Raw genomic sequence first — 19,907 nt, 5'->3', positions numbered from 1 at the left:
GGGGGGGGGGGGCCCTGCGCCCTCCAGCTTGGCGACTGGTGCCTGCTGGATCTGGAGGCACTTGGGGTTCCCCTGTGGCTGATTGCTGAGCTGGGGGAGGTATGGGGGTCCCCCCAGCATGCTCCCTGGCAGACCCAGAAGTGGACCGGAAGCACTTCTGGTCCGCTTCTGGGTTCGCTGCTGAGCACGCTGGAGAGCCCCCCGCACTCCCATGGGACGCTCCATGCACCCCAGCACCACAGCAATTACGAACCACGCCTGCTACCTCAAGGTGTGTAGAAAAAACTTTTAAAGCTGTGCCTGTGTCCGAATCGCTGATTTGCCAAATCAGCATCGAATGGTCAGATTCGGATTCGACCAAATTGAATCAGGGTCAGTGTTCCAAATCAGCAGATCAAATCACTGCCCCTGATTTGGGCTGAATCTGAATCAAATAGAACCCATTTTGCACAGCCCTAAATATAGTGGTGTTTCATTTTAATCATGGAAAAATATCAATTTTGGGTTACTTTTTTAAAACTGGAAATTGGGGATTTTTTTTTCATCAGAGAAAATCAGGATCCCTGCTGATCATATTGACAGTTTTCTGACTTTAGCAGTAGGCTTTGCACATTTGTTCTAGAGAATCTGAGCTGGCAAGCTTGGGGAAACGTTGACATGCTTCCACTCTTAAATGTAGGGTTTGAGTTTCTACACAATAGTCTTCTTCTTCAAATGTAAGTATAGTGGTCATCACAAAGATTTACCTTCCCTTATTCTGTTTCCAGGAAAACGAAATGCATATAGATATATATAAAGAGGAAAAGAAACAGAGACCACACAGGCTCAATCTCTAGGAGACAATTTTCCACATCAGCTCTTTCTATTTGCTCCAGCAAACTTCTAAATCACCAAGATTGCTTTAAAGAGACATTTTGTCTTATCCTCCTCCTAGATGAAACACTATGCTAGTTCTTCATTTCTTTCATAATGTGCCATTGTATTAGCTGATGGATCTAGTTCCTTAAAAGAACAAGGATAACATAATGGAGTTACCTGATCCAAAACTTCTGTTGCTCCTGCTAACAACAGGAAGAAGTATTCTACATTTTGCATTAGTGCATTAAACATATTTAAAGCATTAAACTATGAAACAGAGTTTTATAGTTTTTTTCTTAATTTTTTCCAAATGCACTGATAGCATATATATGTGTATATACTTTTCCATAAAAATTCACTATTTTTTGGCTTGTATGGCATTATATGGAGATCAGTTTTATCAGTGTTGGCAAACTGGGCTGCATTTGTTCAATATTTATGTTTTGTATCATATGCTGTGTCCTTTTAAACAATAGTTCTTTAGCATAACTGTAGTTCTGATAGCTGACTCCACAACACTGCTCAGACGACTTAAATATTAATATTGTCAAACTGCTACACACAACACAAAGCTCAAGACAATGGTGTTTGCCCCTCAGTTTAGTGAGCACTACATTTATGGATAATTTTAAATCTTATTTTCTTAGCTATATGATATATTGTTTAAATGCATGGTTGCCAATTGTACACCTGGTGGGTATCAGCGAAAGAGGGAGATTAGTGATATTTTCACTCTCAATTTCATAGGTTTTTTGTATTTAATTTAATCAAAGCAGCCTTACAGTGTCAAATGACCTACCCCTTTGCTCCTGCCCATGGCAGCAATCATCTGAAATAATTCAAGCTGTGAAAACACATTTGAGAGCAGAAAAAAGGAGGCCAACTGATCTCATTGCAGTTTTAATCTTTGCATCTCCATCTGTGACAGTGTCACCTTTGATAACCACACTCAAGCACCCCCTTATTCTGAGGAAGTCCTCAAATTAAGATTTGTGAGGAGTGGGATTTCTGTTGCTGGTGATGGATTGATTAGTCAAAGACCAGAAATCTTTAGCCAGTCAAAGGGTTACTGTTCCTTTCCCTGGCAACTTTCAAGGTTTAAAAAATTGTTTTCATTCCACATTGGATGAAGAACAATTTCCAGCAAAACAAAAAGTGCTTTGTAATGTTTGTCTTTTCATTTAGGAAGAAGTGATATACATGTATGTTTGCGTTAGGTGAATCACTAGGACACCGGCCTAAGATGTAGGAAAACCCATGTTCTGTCAGATTCGGATGGGAGTTTTTCAAACTAGGCCACTCTGAATCAGGTTAAGCAGGGACTTAAACCTTGGTCTCGCTTTCTCTTTCTCTCTCTGCTGGATCCCACACCTGACAGTAAAAACCCTCCCAATGTTGAAACTTACATGTTTTGGCATTCAGTTCTGGGCGCCGCACTTCAAGAGGGATGTGGACAACATGGAGAGGGTCCAGAGGAGGGCCACTTGTATGATCAGGGGGCAGCAGGGCAGGCCCTATGAGGAGAGGCGATAGGACCTGAACCTGTTCAGCCTCCAGAAGAGAAGGCTGAGGGGGGATCTAGTGGCCTGTTACAAACTAGTCAGGGGGGATCAGCAGACATTGGGGGAGTCCCTGTTCCCCTGAGCACTGCCAGGAGTGACCAGGAATAACGGTCACAAGCTGGCAGAGGGTAGATTTAGGCTAGATATCAGGAGGCACTACTTCATGGTCAGGGCGGCTAGGATCTGGAACCAACTTCCAAGAGAAGTGGTGCTGGCCCCTACCCTGGGGGTCTTTAAGAGGAGGTTGGATGAACACCTTGCTGGGGTCGTTTGACCCCAGTACTCTTTCCTGCCATGGCAGGGGATCGGACTAGATGATCTGCTCAGGTCCCTTCTGACCCTAGAAACTATGAAACTATGTTTCTACAAAACATTTCATGTAGTTGAACATATTCCAAACTTCTCTCATATTCAGTTTTAGCTTACTCATGAAAAATCTAATCACCCTGGCAGTATATGCCCTACAGATTTTGGACTAACCTCTAGGTAATTTCTCATTAAATTTGTCTAGAGGTTTATACACATGCAATCAACAGGGTTCAAATATACTCTGACCCTAGCGGGGGTCGGTAGTGGTGGCAGCTAGAGAGAGCCACTGCTGCTGCTGCCAGCACCTGAGCTGCTTAGAAAGGTGCTGGGCGGGCCAGGGGCTCTCGTCTGTTATGGGGAGCTTATGGAGGGCTCTCATCTCTTAAGGGGAGACTCAGCCCCTCCAAGTCCCCCCCTTATTTCAAACCCTGGCAATAAAGTTTGACTCACATTTACATCAAAATCTCTTCACAGATTCCTTTCTCTACTTCTCTGCTCATGAATAGTAACACAAATGTTAACGTTATCTGTTTGATATATTTGACATAGTCAAAACACTAACATTTCAGAAAAATCTCATTGCCTGTTAGGATTAATTTTTTTTCTCTTATTATTATTTATTATTCAGCTATTATTTTCAGGAAATTTAAGGGAAATTCTTAATCACATAAGGAAAACAACATACAAGATTTGTATTTGAAACCCAAACAGTAACATATCTACAGGGCTTTCATCCTCAACTCCTTTTATCTACTCCTATCATTCTGTCCTGGGTAGTTGTAACAGAGTGCATTTACACCTGCTCATTAAATTGCTTCCAGGCACACATCTACACGTACACCAAGGTTGGGAGCAAATTGAGCCTGACAGGAGCAGCCTACTCCAGGGCTACTCCTACCTGCTCTGCCCCCCTGCAGCAGCCAGGGGCAGATCCAGGCTCTCCTGGATGCCAGCCCTAGGTGGACAGGAGGGACTGAGGGCAGTTCTGAGCTGGCATGTGGCACAGGGGTCAAGCCTGGGCCCTGAGGGAAGGGGGGATTTGCCTTTTGCTCTAGGAGCAGCTCCCAGCTGCATGGAGCTTGGGGTTGGCTGTGGCCAGTGCTCCTGGGAGGAGCACATGTGAGCCTGAGCCACCAGTTGTAAAAATGGGGCCTGTGGCACCCATACTATACCTGTCCTGCCTTCCCCCAGGAGCTGTGATTTCCCCCAGGAGCTGCAATCACAGTGGCAGTGTGGCCTAGAGCTTCCCCACGGTACATGCCCTGCAGCTGAGGGAGAGGTGCTGGGGTGCAAGGCAGCAGGGACAACACAGCAGCTCCAGGGCTGGGAATTGTCCTTGAGCTGCTGAGTGGCCTATCCCATCCCTGGCTGGGACGTTTGGGCCCCTGTTCCCCTGCAGTACCTGGTATCACAGCAGAGCCAAGCTCACCCTCTCAGCAGTCTCACCTAGCTTTGGGGCTTCTGTGGAGCAGGGGTCCATGTGGGATGTTGCCCCCCCATGCAGTTACCACACCAGTGTGGTGATCCACTCAGTGCACCTGCAGAGCTCTTGGCAAGAGGCAGGCAACCACCGGTGTGCCCAGCCCCTGTGTCCCCATGCCTACCTGCTCCTTGCCCTCTGCCTTGGTGTGTGTGTTCCCTGCCTTGCCTGTATCTATCGGTACTAGCAAATGGTGCGTTAGGCTAATTTAATACACAGTAATTGCTGCACACATGTATGTGGTGACATATTATTGTGCATTAAATTAATCTGATGCACATTAAAGCATCTTGTGTAGACATGCCCATGGAGACTTAAATAATTATTATGGGGACTTGCCTGAGTATGTATTTGGATGTGCATACACAAAGATAATGAAATTATGGAAGGGTAAACTGATCTGAAAATAGATGCATCCTGACTTTCCCTCTCAAAAACCTGATTCTGATGAAACTGGTACCTGATTAATGATTAACTTAGTGATGTTAAAAATCCATGTGATTCATTTTTTCTCTATGTTCCATTTTTTTCTGTACTCATATACTTGCAGGCAATGCTGGACTCATATTCCAAAGTGCTAGAAATGTTATAAGAAGTCCTATTCTTGTAACATTTCCAACCCACATTTGTAGCCTCATGAAGTTCTCATAGTTTGAATAATTTTAGATGAACATGTACATTTTTGGATGCTTTGCCAAACTAAGCCTTGATTTCTGAGCTTCTTGGGGTTTGTGTCTGACTAGAAACAGACATTTGCTTGTGTAAGAAAAATTAGAATATAATCAGTACAAGAAAAATAGGGAGAGCTAAAATTATTATTTGGGCTGCAGTTAAACCTAGAGGCACCAACCGATAGAAGGGTCCATTGTATATTTAAATAGTCTGATATAAATAGATTAGACAAAGTGTGTGTAAAGCTCATATGGGAGTTCAGAAGGAGCTGGGCCTCAATAACAGGACTGGATATCTTGATTGCCTAAGAAGTGAGCCTGGATCAGACAGGGAATTATACCCATCAGGCTAGAGTTCCAATGGCATTTTGAGATCAGGCTTCTGTATGTTTCTGTTTTCTATTCAAAGGGAAGGATAATATCTAATAAAGTCTAATATCAGACTGTCCAACTTTTAAACAGCCAGGGACTGAACACTCTGTGGGCCACCCCAGTGACTACCACTGTAGCATGTGCCCATGTGGATGCCCTACTGCTACATCACATGCCTGTGCCCATGTGTCCCCCACTGCTGCACTGTGGGTCTACACAGCCACAGGCCCACAGTCATTTCCCTACACTGAGCCACTGACCTGCACTGCCTCGTCCATTGAGGCAGGAGCAAAAAATGGAAGCCAGAGGAGCAGTGTTGCTAGGTCTTAAATATGAAATGATTGTGTTGGAAGCCCAAAATTATCATAGTTTCTGAAAAACTATCATACACTGAAAAAAATAAGCATGCATATAAGCATAAATCTTCCTCTTTTTTAAGTAATATTATGTTGCCTTATACTGTTACCATTACATCCTTTGCCATTCTACTTGACACTGCCCACTGACATTTTGTTTAACTCTTTCTTCAACTGGTTAAACTGAATTTATTACTATGATTATTCTTTTCTCTTTGTTTTGAAGTTCAGGTCTGTGTATTGTAAATAATTATGCAGTTACTCACTGTAACTTGCCAGTGAGTGAGTGAGAACTGGCCATCAAAGTTGAAACATTTCTTTATTTCAAGGCAAGCAGTCATAAGAAAGTGCTGACAGGAAACCTGAAAGTTGGTTAAGACTCCTTGAAAGTCACTTGGGTTTTGCATATGCTGCATCAATAAGCTGCATAAAAAAATATTGTACATTTTGAACACTTTTAGTATTATCTGTTGTACATTGCACAAGGGTTGACATTATCACAGAAATACAATAATTACCATACACCTAGCAGTGCTGCAGAGGAGGGAGTGGAGAGTCTGGATATTTTACCTACTGTTGTAGTTGGAGCAATGAGTGGTGGGAGCCTGGGGCTGCAACTTAATCCCTTACAGGACTCGTGCCATAGGGTGCCAGTTGGACACCTCTGGTCTAATAGTTGGAGCAAGAGAGGGGGAGTAAAGACTTCAGCATTCAGTTTGTGACTGCTTTAACTCGGGATAGGATATGGGGCAGTTCATTGTGCCACGCCCTTCTTCCCCACTTGTGAATAAGTAGCTACCAGCATTTCACAGAGTTGCTGTGGGGCTTCATTCATGTTTATAAAATGTTTTTAGATTTTTGGGTGAAAAATGTTGCATGATATAGGGTGCGTCTACACGTTTCCATGCTGCTGTATGGTGACATTGCTATGGCGCTGTGCTTTAGTACTTCTTTTTGGAAATACTAGAGCACGACAGAGTCTGGGTGCACCACTACAGCAGTGTAGCTGGCCATCATATATATACCCACATGATTGCTACATTGTCGTAGTGCTCCATATGGCAACTTAGTGCATTGCTATGTCTTTGTAGGGCAATGTGTAGGTGCGCCTATAGTATAATAAAATAACCAGTATATTGTCATTGCTTGGGTCAAATGATCATTGTCTCCAGTGAATTTTATCAAAGGGAGTCCATATACTTTAATGAGTGTTTGACCTTGGGGAGTATTGAGGAAGTACTCCAAAATGTGGATATTTAGGCCCAGAACCAGCTAATAGTTGAGGCACATGTATAACTATTAGCAATGTAGCCAGGTGCCCAAGGCAGCCACTACACAGAGGGGCAGTGGCAGCTTCTAGCTGCTGCTGCTACTGTGATCGTACAGCTGTGGCAAAAGCCATGTTGTTTCCCTCTACCATGTCAGGCCCCAGGGCAGATGCCCCTGTTGCCCAACCCTAGTTATGTCATTGATAAATATAAGCACATGGTTAGATTTCAATTAGACTCCTCATGGGTGTAAACTTAAACATGTGCTTAATAGCTTCTCTGGCGGCAGCCTAACATTTGAATTGTCTTTGTTGATTGTCTATCAGCACATATGGCTGTATGTTTGCGGCTGTGTCTGTATAAGAGGCAATATGAAATGATGATGTGTGATACAATGTGACAGGATTTTTTTAAGTCATGGTTTTTTCTTATGGAAAAATCATTTTGGATATTATAACTGTTCTATAGGCTTTTAGAACCTTCTTTTCAAATTTAGATCATGAAATGTTTTGAAGGTTGATTTCAAATTCTGTATAAAGAATATGTAAATACTCTGTTAATTTATAGGGCTTTCAGAGTCATTTCTGTAGAATCCTATTAGTTCAATTTCTAATTTTGCCAAGACTTTTCCATTAAGCTACTTACTGAACAATGCTCTACCTATGAATTTTGAAAATGTAGATTTATATATTTCCATATAAAGATTTTATAATGTTATTTAGACTTTACAAACCATTCTTATTTTCCATGACAAACAGCACATATTGTATATTAATTGTTTTTTTAACTAAAATGACAGCTTTGGCTGGGGTCTCTGAAGATTGAAACAGTCTGTTATACAACCATATCTGTGTCCCATTTTTTTGAGTGGGCAAGCAACCAACTTTTTTCATAATTAGATTAGTGGGATACTTTCTGTATTATGAGAGGATCAATGAAATTCTTCAGAGGCCAAAAGCTGTTAATGTAGCCCGAGACTGAGCATTTTAGCATTTGACAGGCGTTTCTTCATCTTACACCCCAGCATCTTCAATTCTTGAGTCTGTAAATCCTGCCAGACTACTGTGTCTTGTTCAAAATGAGCAATATCTATAACAGAAGTGTCCAGTGGAGGAAAAACAGATTTTTCTGTCTCTGGTGGACTATCAAGAGAACAATGAATAGCTGCCAGCAGCAGCTCATTACCTAACATTAAAGATGCTGTATGGGTGGATTGGAACAAGTGGTACTTTAGTTCAGCCTGAGTCAACTTAGCTTTCTTTAAATATTCAGGCTCTCTGTATGTATGTTTATAGAGGTTCGGGAAACTGATGGTGAGGAGGCTGAAGAACATACACAATATTTGCTTTTGACTTTTAGACACCAGTGGAACTTTTAGCTTGGCTGTTGTATACTTTACACAAACGCTTGTAAAGCTCCATGTTCGTCAGCACTAGTAATACTTACTCAGACAAAGCTTGTATTTTCTTTAAGAGGAGATTTGCCTCAAAAGGCCTGGAGGGGCATGAGGATTATGCTCTCACTTTTTGCCTCAGTAATAGCAAAAAAAAATCTCTTTTTTCCTCTTCAATTTATTTTTAAGTTAGCATAGCAGGTATAGTGATGACTCCTTGGAGACAGCATCCTTGGGCATGTCCAGATGAGCATGCATGTGTGGTTTGCTGTGCTGCAAACTGCACGCACCACACATGCAAATATTCACAATGCTGCCAACTTGCAGCATGGTGGGTTTTTTTACACTGGGAGATCCTGGTGTCAAAAAAACCCGCTTCAGAAAAAAGCAATGTGGCTCACGTGGCAGCAGTGTGTGCCACCCAAAATCAGAGCCTGGTTAGCCACAGCCACTCTCCAGCTGCCAGCCAGGCTCCACAAGCCTGGGTCACTGCTGCTGGAGCCCCAGGAAACCTCCTGGGGCCCCAGGAAGCCTCAAGCACAAATATGTGCCACTGCTAGTTGTCCCTGGGGAACACATGTTCCTGCTCATGGGGACGTGCCCCTTGTGTCCATTAAACAAGCTCACTGTGGGTAAGGCAAGCTTCTCTATACTATCCTGCCAAAATACCTCAACATCACAATATACGTTGGGTAAAGTGCCAGTTTGGGATCCTTGCCTCCTGAGCTCTTGGTTTTGCTGAGACTGCATAAAAAGATGTCCATTCTGGGGATGGATGCTTAGCACATCCATCACCATAAAAGTGGAACCACCAACTCATTTAATACTGGCCACTTAGCAGTCATGTAACAGCTATCTCTGCAAAGCATTGATGAGGTAAGAGTACAAGGCACTGTAGACCATTACCGATCCCTGCCATCACTGCCATCTGACTTCTCGGTAGCAATCACATATTCTGAACAGGTCAGTATTGTTTCACTTTTTATTAGTTAACTGCTTTAGCATTCAGTCTTATGTGACACTCATTGTATGCATTCATTCTTTGCAAAGGCAATACCTACTTGGTCTCACTGCTCAATACAAGCACGTCCTTGCACATAATATTGTTATTGTTACCCTATAGTCACATAGATCCCTTTCTTACTGGGAAACTCTATACAGTTTATGTTTAGCTTAACTGATTTATGGTATCTTAAAGAGCCTTTCTGTTTAAAATTGCCATCATTTTACGGGCCGTCATAGACATAACAAAAGGTACTATCTTCATTCCCAGTTTCACATAAAGAACTGAAGCACATCAAAATATGAGTGGAATTTCACATAAAAAATATTTTGCTGTTTTCCCTGTGAGAAAGAAATGCAGTGTTTCAGTAACGTTGAAAACCAGAGTTCATGGCTGTGGTGAAGACATTTTCACTTTTGTTTTTTGAGCTTCTTTGCAGAATGCATTTGTTAACAAGTTGCAAGCACATAAACTTAATTACAGTCCACACTTCAATTAAGACCCAAGGTAAGCTTTTCTTTAAGGAAAAATGCTACTGCTCAACTGTGACACCCTACACGTTGATAAACCATTATATTACAGTATTCACTTTAACTCTACCACAAACTTCTACCTTAACATTATGAAAGATATGCTTATTATGAGCCATTCCACCCTACCAAACCTCCACCTTTTGTTGGAAGTCTATTAAGATAGTGTTTTCACTATGCTTGGAAGATCTCAATATACCTTTATATTTAAATGAATGCTTCTAATTTCACTGAAGTGCATTAAAGTAGAACTGGTCCCAGATAACAGCCAACACCTTGCATTTCACTTGGACACAAATTGAAATTCAGCATAGTTTATGGAGTGAAAATGTCATATACTTTGCATCTTGCATCGTTCCATTTCTTTGTCTTATATTCTTTTCATTATACAATAAAATCACAAAAAATGGAAACCAAGTCATTTATATAATTTTATTGAAAAGGTATATTTTAATGAAAAAATGATTTTTTTTTCATAAAAAAGTTGTCTGCTTCTCTTTACCAGTACTTTCTCATTGGGAGTACTGAACATTCAAATGCAGGTGGAATTTGAAATGGGGACAAAGTATAGAATGTGGATCCTGTTTCAAATGTTACACCAAATTTCTCTGTACTTTGATAGCATGTCGGATGGATCTTGGTGCTGGCCTGTTGCTTTCTTCAGATGCGTCATTTTTTTCACGATGGCTTATCTGCATGCAGAGATTTAAAAAACAGGTTGCAGAGGAGTAGGCCATGTGAAAATTTCTCCTTAGAGTCAAATGTATCTTCCCCCATAAATAGAGCTGGGCAAAACTCTTTTGGATCCATCTGTGCTATTTCACTTTGAGTTTAGTACAAAATGAAGATCTTAAACAAATTAAATTGGAACTATGAAGACTGAAGCCACAGTGCAGCTTGGAGGCCTTGAAACCACAAAACAGCTATTGACAATGGCATAACTAAGGGGCGACAACTGAGGTACCAGTCTTGGGCACTGATTTTAAGGGTGCAAAAATAGCAGCTACCACCACTGTTCTCTCAGTTACTGTATCGCCATGGGCAGCCCAGCTGTGGTTGCTGTCCTGTGTGTTGCAGCCACCCAGAACTGCCTAGTTACACCTCTGGCTATGACTATCCTTGGATATGTAATTTGGGTTGATTAATTGGTCTGTAGTCTCCCCTATTAGACTCATTCAAAGGGTTTGTGAATCCTTGTGGTCCTTTCAGAAAGCCTTGTCTTTTCTTTGGGTGGGCAGCAAACTAGAAATCTGAAGGGTGGGATTATTGTTGTTTCAGGGTTTGCTGCTAATATTTAACGCTCCTCTTCTCTTATTGTCTCTGTTCATATGAACTATTACAAGAGAAAGAAATGTTCTTATGAGCCAAGGAGCATGAGAAGCACAGCTTTTCTTATTTTACCTCAAACCTTAATTATCTAAATTGCTTAAAGTTAGGTGTATGCTTAAATAATGTGTTGAATTAGGGCCACAGTTGCTGCTATTAATGTGCTGATAGAATGTATGCTTCCAAATAGTAAGCCAGGGGAGTGGGGGCAATTTAAGGACAGGTAAAATTATTTGGGCTTCTAAAAGTGATATTGCATATTACAATTAGACCATGTTAAGAGCACTTAAAACTGGAATGATCACACATTAAGTCTTGTTAACAAGTGCTAAGTGTCCTCAAGGCATCTTAAAGTTATGCCTCTTGGGGGTGAGGATTATCTTCGAGTTGCTTGTAGGGGCAAGGATCTGCTGGGCAGCTGTAGTGCCCAGTGGGGGCTGGATCCAGGTGGTTTGGGGTAGTGCACACAACAAAGATCCAGGGAGCAGGCAGAGAGGGGGACCCCCTTTACCTCTGTTGCCCTCACCACACTGTTTTCAGGTGGATTGGGGTTGCAGAGCAGTGATTTGTGGTGGAGGGGGATTCTAGGGGTTCATGGGGAGAAGGGGGGCAATTTAAGGGGAAGAGGGATGATCCAAGCAGCAGGGCTGACCTTATGGGTGGGCAATGTGGGCGACCACACAGGGAGCTGTGGTCAGGAGGGCACTACACACACACATGCACGCACACACGCACATGCACATGCACATGCACATGCACACACATGAGCAGCCATCATTCACAGCAGCACTCTCTCATGGGTCCTGCCCTGTCCCACCCCGGCCGATCCCCACCCCAGGCAGGAGGAGCAGTACCCAGCCCAGTCTGATCCCTGCCTATAGCCACTGCTAAGGAGGAGTTGGGCAGGACATGTGTGGGCAGGGTGGTGCCTACTCCAGTCAGCCCACCTTGCTCCTGCACAGCAGCTGTGATGCCTGCCCACCTGCCTGCCTGCCTAGTGCACCATGCCATACTGCCTTCCTGCTGGACTTCACCCTGTGGCCCTGTACCCCTGCCCACCTGCCTCTTCCTTTACCTGCAGCAGCTCCACTGTCTTGGGGGGTAACCAGAATGCAAATTTGCCCAGGGCACCATTTTCCCTAAGTCTGGCCCTTCCAAACAGCCCAGGGGACCCCTTCACTTCTTCCTCCCCCTTCCTTCCTATACTATAGCTAGAGAGCCAGCGAGTGGGGCAGACATGAAGCAGACTTGCAACTCCTATCCATGCCCCTGTTCTCCAGCCCCTCTATCAGCAGGCCTGAGCAGTTCATATTAGGGAGGGTATTAACCCCAAATATTTGACTGATCCCTAGCATTGGCTAACCTTAACACAGACTAACATTCCTTAGACTTATCACCCGCTAACTCTAATGTGTAATTTCACCGTAAGAGGTAGCAGGCCCAGAAAAGGGACCCTTCCAAAAAGTAGTTAGAAGTGTCTAGATTATGTATATTTATTTTAGACTGGCTTGTTCAAATTTGCATGGACGTCTGTTCAGCTTTCTGTTCAGCATAAGAACAGCTAAGCATATGTGAACAACCATGGGAGACCTCGTAAATCATTTTTACAAAGTGATAAATGTTTCTGATCTGTTCCATGGGATTTTCCGTCTTTAATGAAATAAATAGCTAGAGAAACACTTAGAGCATTTTATGTATAAATGCATAACAGCTCCATGACAAACATATTCATTTCCCCTGAACCAAGTAAAGGCTACTTAGTGGATTAGGGAATGTGGTTTTTTTTTCTTCTTCTTGAAATTATGTATCTTTATATACAACCTTAAAGAAAAAATGCAGGATGAACTAAATCAAAAATCTTGCAGAAGATTTATGCATTTTCTTGGCACACTATTTACTTTTCTATTTGAGAACTGGGGTTCCTAGGGAATCCAAAACTTGCTATAAATTCAATTCACACTGGGATGTCATTTTAGAAATGATGTTTGCATCCATGCAAAGATTGTGTCATTGTTTCCATGATAAAGCTCAAGGTTTTTCACGCAGAAACTTTTCTCCCTATGATACACCCTTGCAGACTTAGCCAGCTGAATTAAAGTTGATAATTTTCCCTTTCCTCTGAAGCTTTAAGTATTGGTCAATGTAGTGTAGTGTGGGATACCAAACACTTGATCAACTGGAGAAAGACTCTCCAGTACATGTAATTCCTCTGGTAGCTATAAGACTGCTCTTGCTTTAAGCACCCTTTTGCATATTTCAAATTCCCATTAATTTGAGTGTTATTTTGGGCATCTAAGGAGTGAAATATAAAGTGCCGTGCCTCTAATTTTATCAGGCAATAGAACTTGGTTCTAGATCTTGCAAATATACGTGTTTCACTCAGGGCACTAGCCCTGTTAGAGGTTTACCACAGTGTTAATATGGCTAAGCTTAACGTGTGCCTTCCAGGGGCTAGTGGTCAACACTGTAATTTAAACAGACCTATGGTCCTGTCTGAATTGCAACAGTTCCTCTGGATTTCCTTTACTTTGTGTAATATCTACAGCTGTGTGAGTGCACCAACACGTCATTAATGTGCAGCATGTCCCTGGAAGCTCCCAGGCACACTGTTTATATTTATCTGCAAAAAAAGTATCTGCCTTTGGCATGCCTCTGTGATAATACAACTGTTAGAGATAATTTATAACTCTATCAGTATTGTAGTAGAGCCCTTATATGCTAGAATTTATATCACTTTTAATATTAGCAGCAAACCCTGCCCTGCAGCACATTAAATATTAGCAACAAACCCTGGCCTGCAGCACACTGAGCTGGGTTGGAGCAGGCTGAGCTGACAGGGGGCGGGGGTGCATTAGCTTCCCAGCTCAGGGCTGCTCTGACTGGGCTCAATGTCCTGTGGACGAGCTGGCTGGGGCATGAGGGTGCTTCAGTAAGGGGGCTAACCAGCAGGCAGTGCCTACACTTGTGCTGCTGTGCAAGAAAAAACTCTGCAGCAGGGTAGTGCTTGTATTTACAGGGAAGTATTTACAAGCACTATCCTGCTGCAGAGTTTATTGGTTCTTTTGTGCCCTGATAGGGGCACACATGTACATACTGAGACATTTACTGTGCAGTTAATTAATCAACTGCATGGTAAATGTCCCATGTAGACACTCCCTGTATATTGTGAACTGCTATTCAATCCTATCCCACCTCTCCTGCTACCTGCCACATACATCCCTGTACCAAAGCTTGAGGCAATGTCCTCAAGAAATAGCCACAGCTCTGTTGATGCTGGTACATAAGCAAGATCATTTAAAGACTGTGCTCAGAGACTTGACTGCAGTATAGAAATATCCCAGTCAATTTTTGTGCCAGGGGAATTCCCTCCCAGACAGAAACAGAATTTTAGGAATCCCTTATGTTGCTCCAGCCCATTTTCCCAGAGTACAGAAGTCAGAGATACCACTCACATGATTTAAAATTGTGTGTCTGCGCGTGTGCAGAGTCAGATACTCTGCTGTCTAAGTATGAATAAATAAGACCTCAAACTTTTGATATGTACTAGAACAAGTCTTTTAGCCATTCTTCAGATATTACTTTAGTTTGGACCTGTAGATTACCAGTAATATTTTTCCCTCTAGTAATACTTAAGTTGAAGAGAAAGATTGGGTTCAGTGGAAATTCCATTCACAAGCTACCAACAGATCCAGACCCTTAATATAAAGAGATAATTTTTTCCATTCTTTTTTTTAATGGCATGAAAACAGACAGATTTTGTTATTTAAAAATATCAAACTTTCTTTATGGAGCTGGAAACCCAAATATAGCAGCTCTATGATGGTACAAGGTTGTTCCAACAACAATGCTTAGAGTTGTACAGTGCTTTTTATCTTCAGAATAACTCTTGGACATTCCCTCTTTTCTGATCTCATACTCTTTGGTACCATTGTGAGACCAATCATTTCAGAAGAATTGTTTCTGATTTATATTGAAGTAAAAAATATTACAATCAGGGACATGAACTAATTAATACTCAGCATAAACCTGCAGGGTAGGTATCAGAATATTTTAATCTAGGTTTGCAGCCTAAAATAATAAAGTGCTTAAGTACAAAATCATCCTTGTTATTACTTAACAAAAAGGAGGGTTGTGTGTGATCTGAAGAAATGGGATCCCTTTGTGTGATCCTTTTCGCCACAAACATTTGGTTTGATTTTTGGCAAGTTGTTTTTTCTGGACATCAATTACCCATCCAGGGAAATGGAAATAAAGATCCAGCCTTTTACAATTAGGTCCTTGCATTTGACTGGGATCTCTAAGCTGTACTGTAAAAAACCAAACAAATAAACAAACAAAAACCAGTCAATAATAACCCCTTTAAATCCAATGAAATTTTATTTGTGATAAATTTAGCCTTTCAAATTGTTAATCTAATGTGTCAGTGTTAAAACAGGATATTTAATATGTTTCTTTATCTTGACCATGCTTTTACATTTCTTTGCTTTTATCAGTTTCTACTGCACCCCTAACTTTAAATGTATCAGTCTTCTTCCGTGTGTTATAGTGATATCTTGACACAGGAATAAAGCTGAATAATTCACAAGGCTATATCAGAAATAGTATTTTAACTGTTCATTGTTTCAGCTACTAAGGTTGATAAGGCAACTTTCTATCAGGTTTGTTTTGTGGTTTAAAGGGGACCTGTAATTCCATGCTACTAACTTTTAAATGCTTCCTACAGCTAAAAAACTCAAGAAATACTACACTTTAATCTTGAATTTCATATTCCATTTAATTTGATCACTGTAGATTCTAGAAGTATTAGACTGGCTGCAAATATGTAGCCTTAGAAATTGGAGATGTACAAGAATAATGTGGTAGGCAAGTTGTTTGGAGACTTTATCTGCCTTTGGCATGCCTCTGTGATAATACAACTATTAGAGATAATTTATAACTCTATCACTATTGTAGTAGAGCCCTTATATGCTAGAATTTATATCACTTTTCATTTTAGACACTTAAACCACATGCCATTCTACACAAAAAATGAGGAGAAAGGTCCACCAAAAGAGTAATTTATTTTCAGTTAAAACACTGACTGTATTAAAACCACATGTTATTCAGCACTCTATAACCAAACAAAGACTCAGAATAAGGCCTAAGACATTGAAGCTAGCTTAAACACTTTTTTTATTTTGTAGCTGTGTCACTGGATAAACTAACAACCTCTATCTCCACTACACAGTACATTAACTACAATTTCCCTTGGTGAAAATCTAACAAGGTATTAAAGTACTGGTACAAAACAATTTAACCTTATATTAGCTTACTTCTTCCATGTCTTTGTGGATGGCTGAATGCTTCTGATCATGTTAGATGACATATCGGGCCTGAAACATCATAATAATTTAATTTATTTAATCTTATCAGTATGTCAAAGTTGCAATGTTTTGTACTTCACATCATTTTACAAACATGGACCGATTCATTCTCACAACATTCCTTTGAGAGAAGTATTATAAATCCCACTTTATTTTTGGGCAAACTAATGCTCAGAAGTGACTTGTTCATCTTCACAAATGGAATTAATATGAGAGCTAAGTTTAGAATAAAGGAGCTCTTAATTTCTAATCCATCACTCAGATGATGGTTACTACTAGCATTCTGCACTAATATAGCACTTTAGGTGCTGTGGTCATTTAGGACAGTTTTTTTTTGCTAGAATCCCAGCCTAAACTGTCCTAAACCTTGTAGATGGTGCCAGTGAAAGACTTTGGGATCCCACACATTCACAGAGCTTCCACATTGGTTCCATGCATAGTTCTACCAGATACTGGCAAAGGGGCCAAGTCTAGAAAACCTGAGGTGAAGTCCTAACTTGCTTGTTTTCTCTTTTTCAGATGTTTCCAGGTGTGTGGCTGAGAGGAAGTACACCCAGGAACAAGCCCGCAAGGAGTTACAGCAAGTGTTTATTCCAGAGTGCAATGATGATGGCACATACAGCCAGGTTGAAAACTTTTATTTCAGTACTTCCATGCCCAGAATATGTATGTGTGGTGTATGTGTGAGAAATACCCTGGCTTATTTGAAGACATTACATTAATGCTGAAGTACAGAAGAAGGAGGAGAATTTACATTTGTGACATCTGAATCCTTGTTCTTTGTTCAGAAGCTGCCAATAAAAGAGCTGAATATGATAGAAGTTCTTGAGAAGTATGTACCTATCTATGTATTAGGTTGACTACTAAATCACTTCTCAAAGCTCACAGAATAGTTATCTGTTGTGTGTCATTTATGCTCTGCTGTGAAAGAGTTTGTGTCTTATTACCAATATTGGGAGTCACACAGGAATCTTCCTTATCCTCAGCTGAATCTCTTCATGGGCATCTTGGGACTTGGGCTAGGGCTTAGAATCCAAAGGAGATATAATTAGAGGCTTAACATGATATAATATAAATGAAACATTGCCATATATTTAATTTGTTGAATCATGTTGAACGTTGGCCTGATTCATTTTCAGTGCTTTGGTATTATTCATTTAAATAAATACTACTATGGTAGAGAAAGTGACAGTGGACTTTATGGGTAATGCTAAGATGCTAGGAATACAAAACAATTAATTTAAATGCAGTATTCTGAGAGTTTGTCTTCTGACAGTGTGGGGCATGAATAACACTGGAAGAAGCATTGCTTCTGTTGTTCCCGTGGGTGGGAGACAAGTTGTCTGTCTGGAAAAAAGCTAACGGTGGCTTATTTCAGGAACAATCAGCCCATGTGTCCTCTGAGAAACTTTTATGAGCTTTCCATAACACTAATTTATCCTTTTGGTATAGGGGACAACACAGGCAAGCACATTTTAACTGTTTTCTCTTCATCTCTTCAAAGAAACACCTACCACACAGTGGTTAAAGGGACTCTGCTTTTATGCTAAAGGATCTTATGATAAGACTTGAATTATGGTCCCATGACTGAAAATTTTACTAGATGCAACCAAAAAAAAAAGGTTTGGTCACTTCAAAAAAAATATTCTGCTGGAGGGCCTCATTGTACTAGGCAGAAATGTCTTGATAAGTAGAGTAGGTGTCATGAACATTTTGAAATGGTAACCATATGTATCATAGATTTCACACACTTAATGTCATTTCCTGACAGGTTCAGTGCCATAGTTACACCGGATACTGTTGGTGTGTCACACCCAATGGGCGTCCAATCAGTGGAACAGCTGTAGCACATAAAACTCCACGGTGCCCAGGTACGATTAATGTAACTGGTCAGGTTAAAATGCTGTTGTAGTAATAACTATTTGGTTTATTTGTGGCATCCATCTCTTTTATTTGTGTTACAACCTAGATTTTTATGTTTTTATATGGTGCTAATCTGCTTGACACTAACATACTGACATATGCTGCCGTGCAACAGCATTGCTTAGATAATCATTCGTATATATTCCCATTTTCTTTCTTGTAAATTCAGTGAAAACATTCCTGAAAGCTTGACTTTTCAGATACATTAAGGAATTACAGTAATTTAAGAAAAACATGGTATTTGAGGGCATAGGGGTATTAAAAAAAAAAAACACACACTGGTGGCCAAAATCATGGGAAAGCTCCTTTTTTCCAATAGCAGTGAAAAGCATCATTAAAAAAACTTAAACCAGTGTTTCTGGAAAAAATGAACAACAGATCTCTTCTAGTCCTACAGGTTTTCACCTCACACTGGTGCCTATAAACAAATTAAATATTTTTTAGGGACTCCCTCTTAGCTTTATTTCAAATGCATTAAACTATATATGATAAACTATAAAGGATGGATTCAAATTTCCTCAGCATATATCTAAAATTAGGCAGGACAGTGCCTGACTTCTAAATGTTTGAACAAGGAGCATGATTCAACATGACTCAATTAGGCATTTAGCATCTCCTTAGAATCAATGGTGAGATGTCATATACATCTAAGCATGAATCAAGTTAATGCTTCCAGGTATTCTGTACAAAGCGTACAGATCGCTGCATGCCGAGTTCCTGAAGGCAGGTGATTCAACATGGGTGTAGTGCTGGTACTGGCCATTTTTTGCACAAGAGCCTAGTAGGTAAAATATTTCATCAGGACATTGGACGACTGGCTTCTTGATCCCTGGTTGCCCTAATGAGATTTAAGCCCAAAGCTTCTATTTCCCAAAAGAGTGCCCTAACTATTTGGCAATGAAATAGGCTTAATGTAGGCACGCTGTATCTTTCCTGTTAAATTTGGAACACTGGGTACTCAAGAATGCAAGCGGTAAAATGGAGAATGAATGAGAGAGAAGCTGTCTCTAGCCTAGTGCTTAGGGCCCTCTTCTAAAAGTGGGTATCATGGGTTCTGTCCATTGCTGCCATGTTTGTTTATTTCTCATTTTAAACAGTGACTGCATAATGTAAAATTTATAAACTATGATGCAAAGGTAGGCTATATAATCAAGTGTCCTGCATTCCAGGGAATGGGACTGTATGCAGTATGCCTTAATGTAATTGTTGATACAAGTTAAGACCCTAGCTCAAAATAGTGGTCCTATCTGTTTGGGATATGATTTAAATACATAGAGGTTCTCCTGTTCAAGCCAGTGAACAGGGGCAGCAAACAAGGCAAGCAGTTTGCAGGCAGTTTGCTGGGAGCAAGAGGAAGGGGAAGAGAAGCCAGGAACCAGGCACCAGATCCTTACCTTTGGTTTGCTGAGTGTTGTTTGGTGGGCTGTGTGTGTTTGGGGCATGTGCTGGGAGTGTTGCTAGTTGTGTGTGTTTGGAGAAGCCTGGTAAGACTA

The 19,907-nt window shown here is 41.0% G+C and overlaps 1 protein-coding gene across 1 annotated transcript in view; it reads left to right on the top strand.

Annotated features, from left to right (window-relative positions):
- Positions 1–19,907, top strand: part of SMOC2 (SPARC related modular calcium binding 2) — a 269,488-nt gene that overhangs the window by 85,005 nt on the left and 164,576 nt on the right. The window contains exons 3-4 of the mRNA XM_019527349.1: positions 17,011–17,117; positions 18,263–18,362. Of these exons, the coding sequence (XP_019382894.1) occupies positions 17,011–17,117; positions 18,263–18,362 (207 nt within the window). The remainder of the gene's footprint in view (positions 1–17,010; positions 17,118–18,262; positions 18,363–19,907) is intronic.

Source organism: Gavialis gangeticus, unplaced genomic scaffold (genome assembly GCF_001723915.1).
Source record: "Gavialis gangeticus isolate Ggan-Ray unplaced genomic scaffold, GavGan_comp1, whole genome shotgun sequence".
NCBI lineage: Eukaryota > Metazoa > Chordata > Crocodylia > Gavialidae > Gavialis > Gavialis gangeticus.
This window is presented reverse-complemented; position numbering and strand designations above follow the sequence as displayed.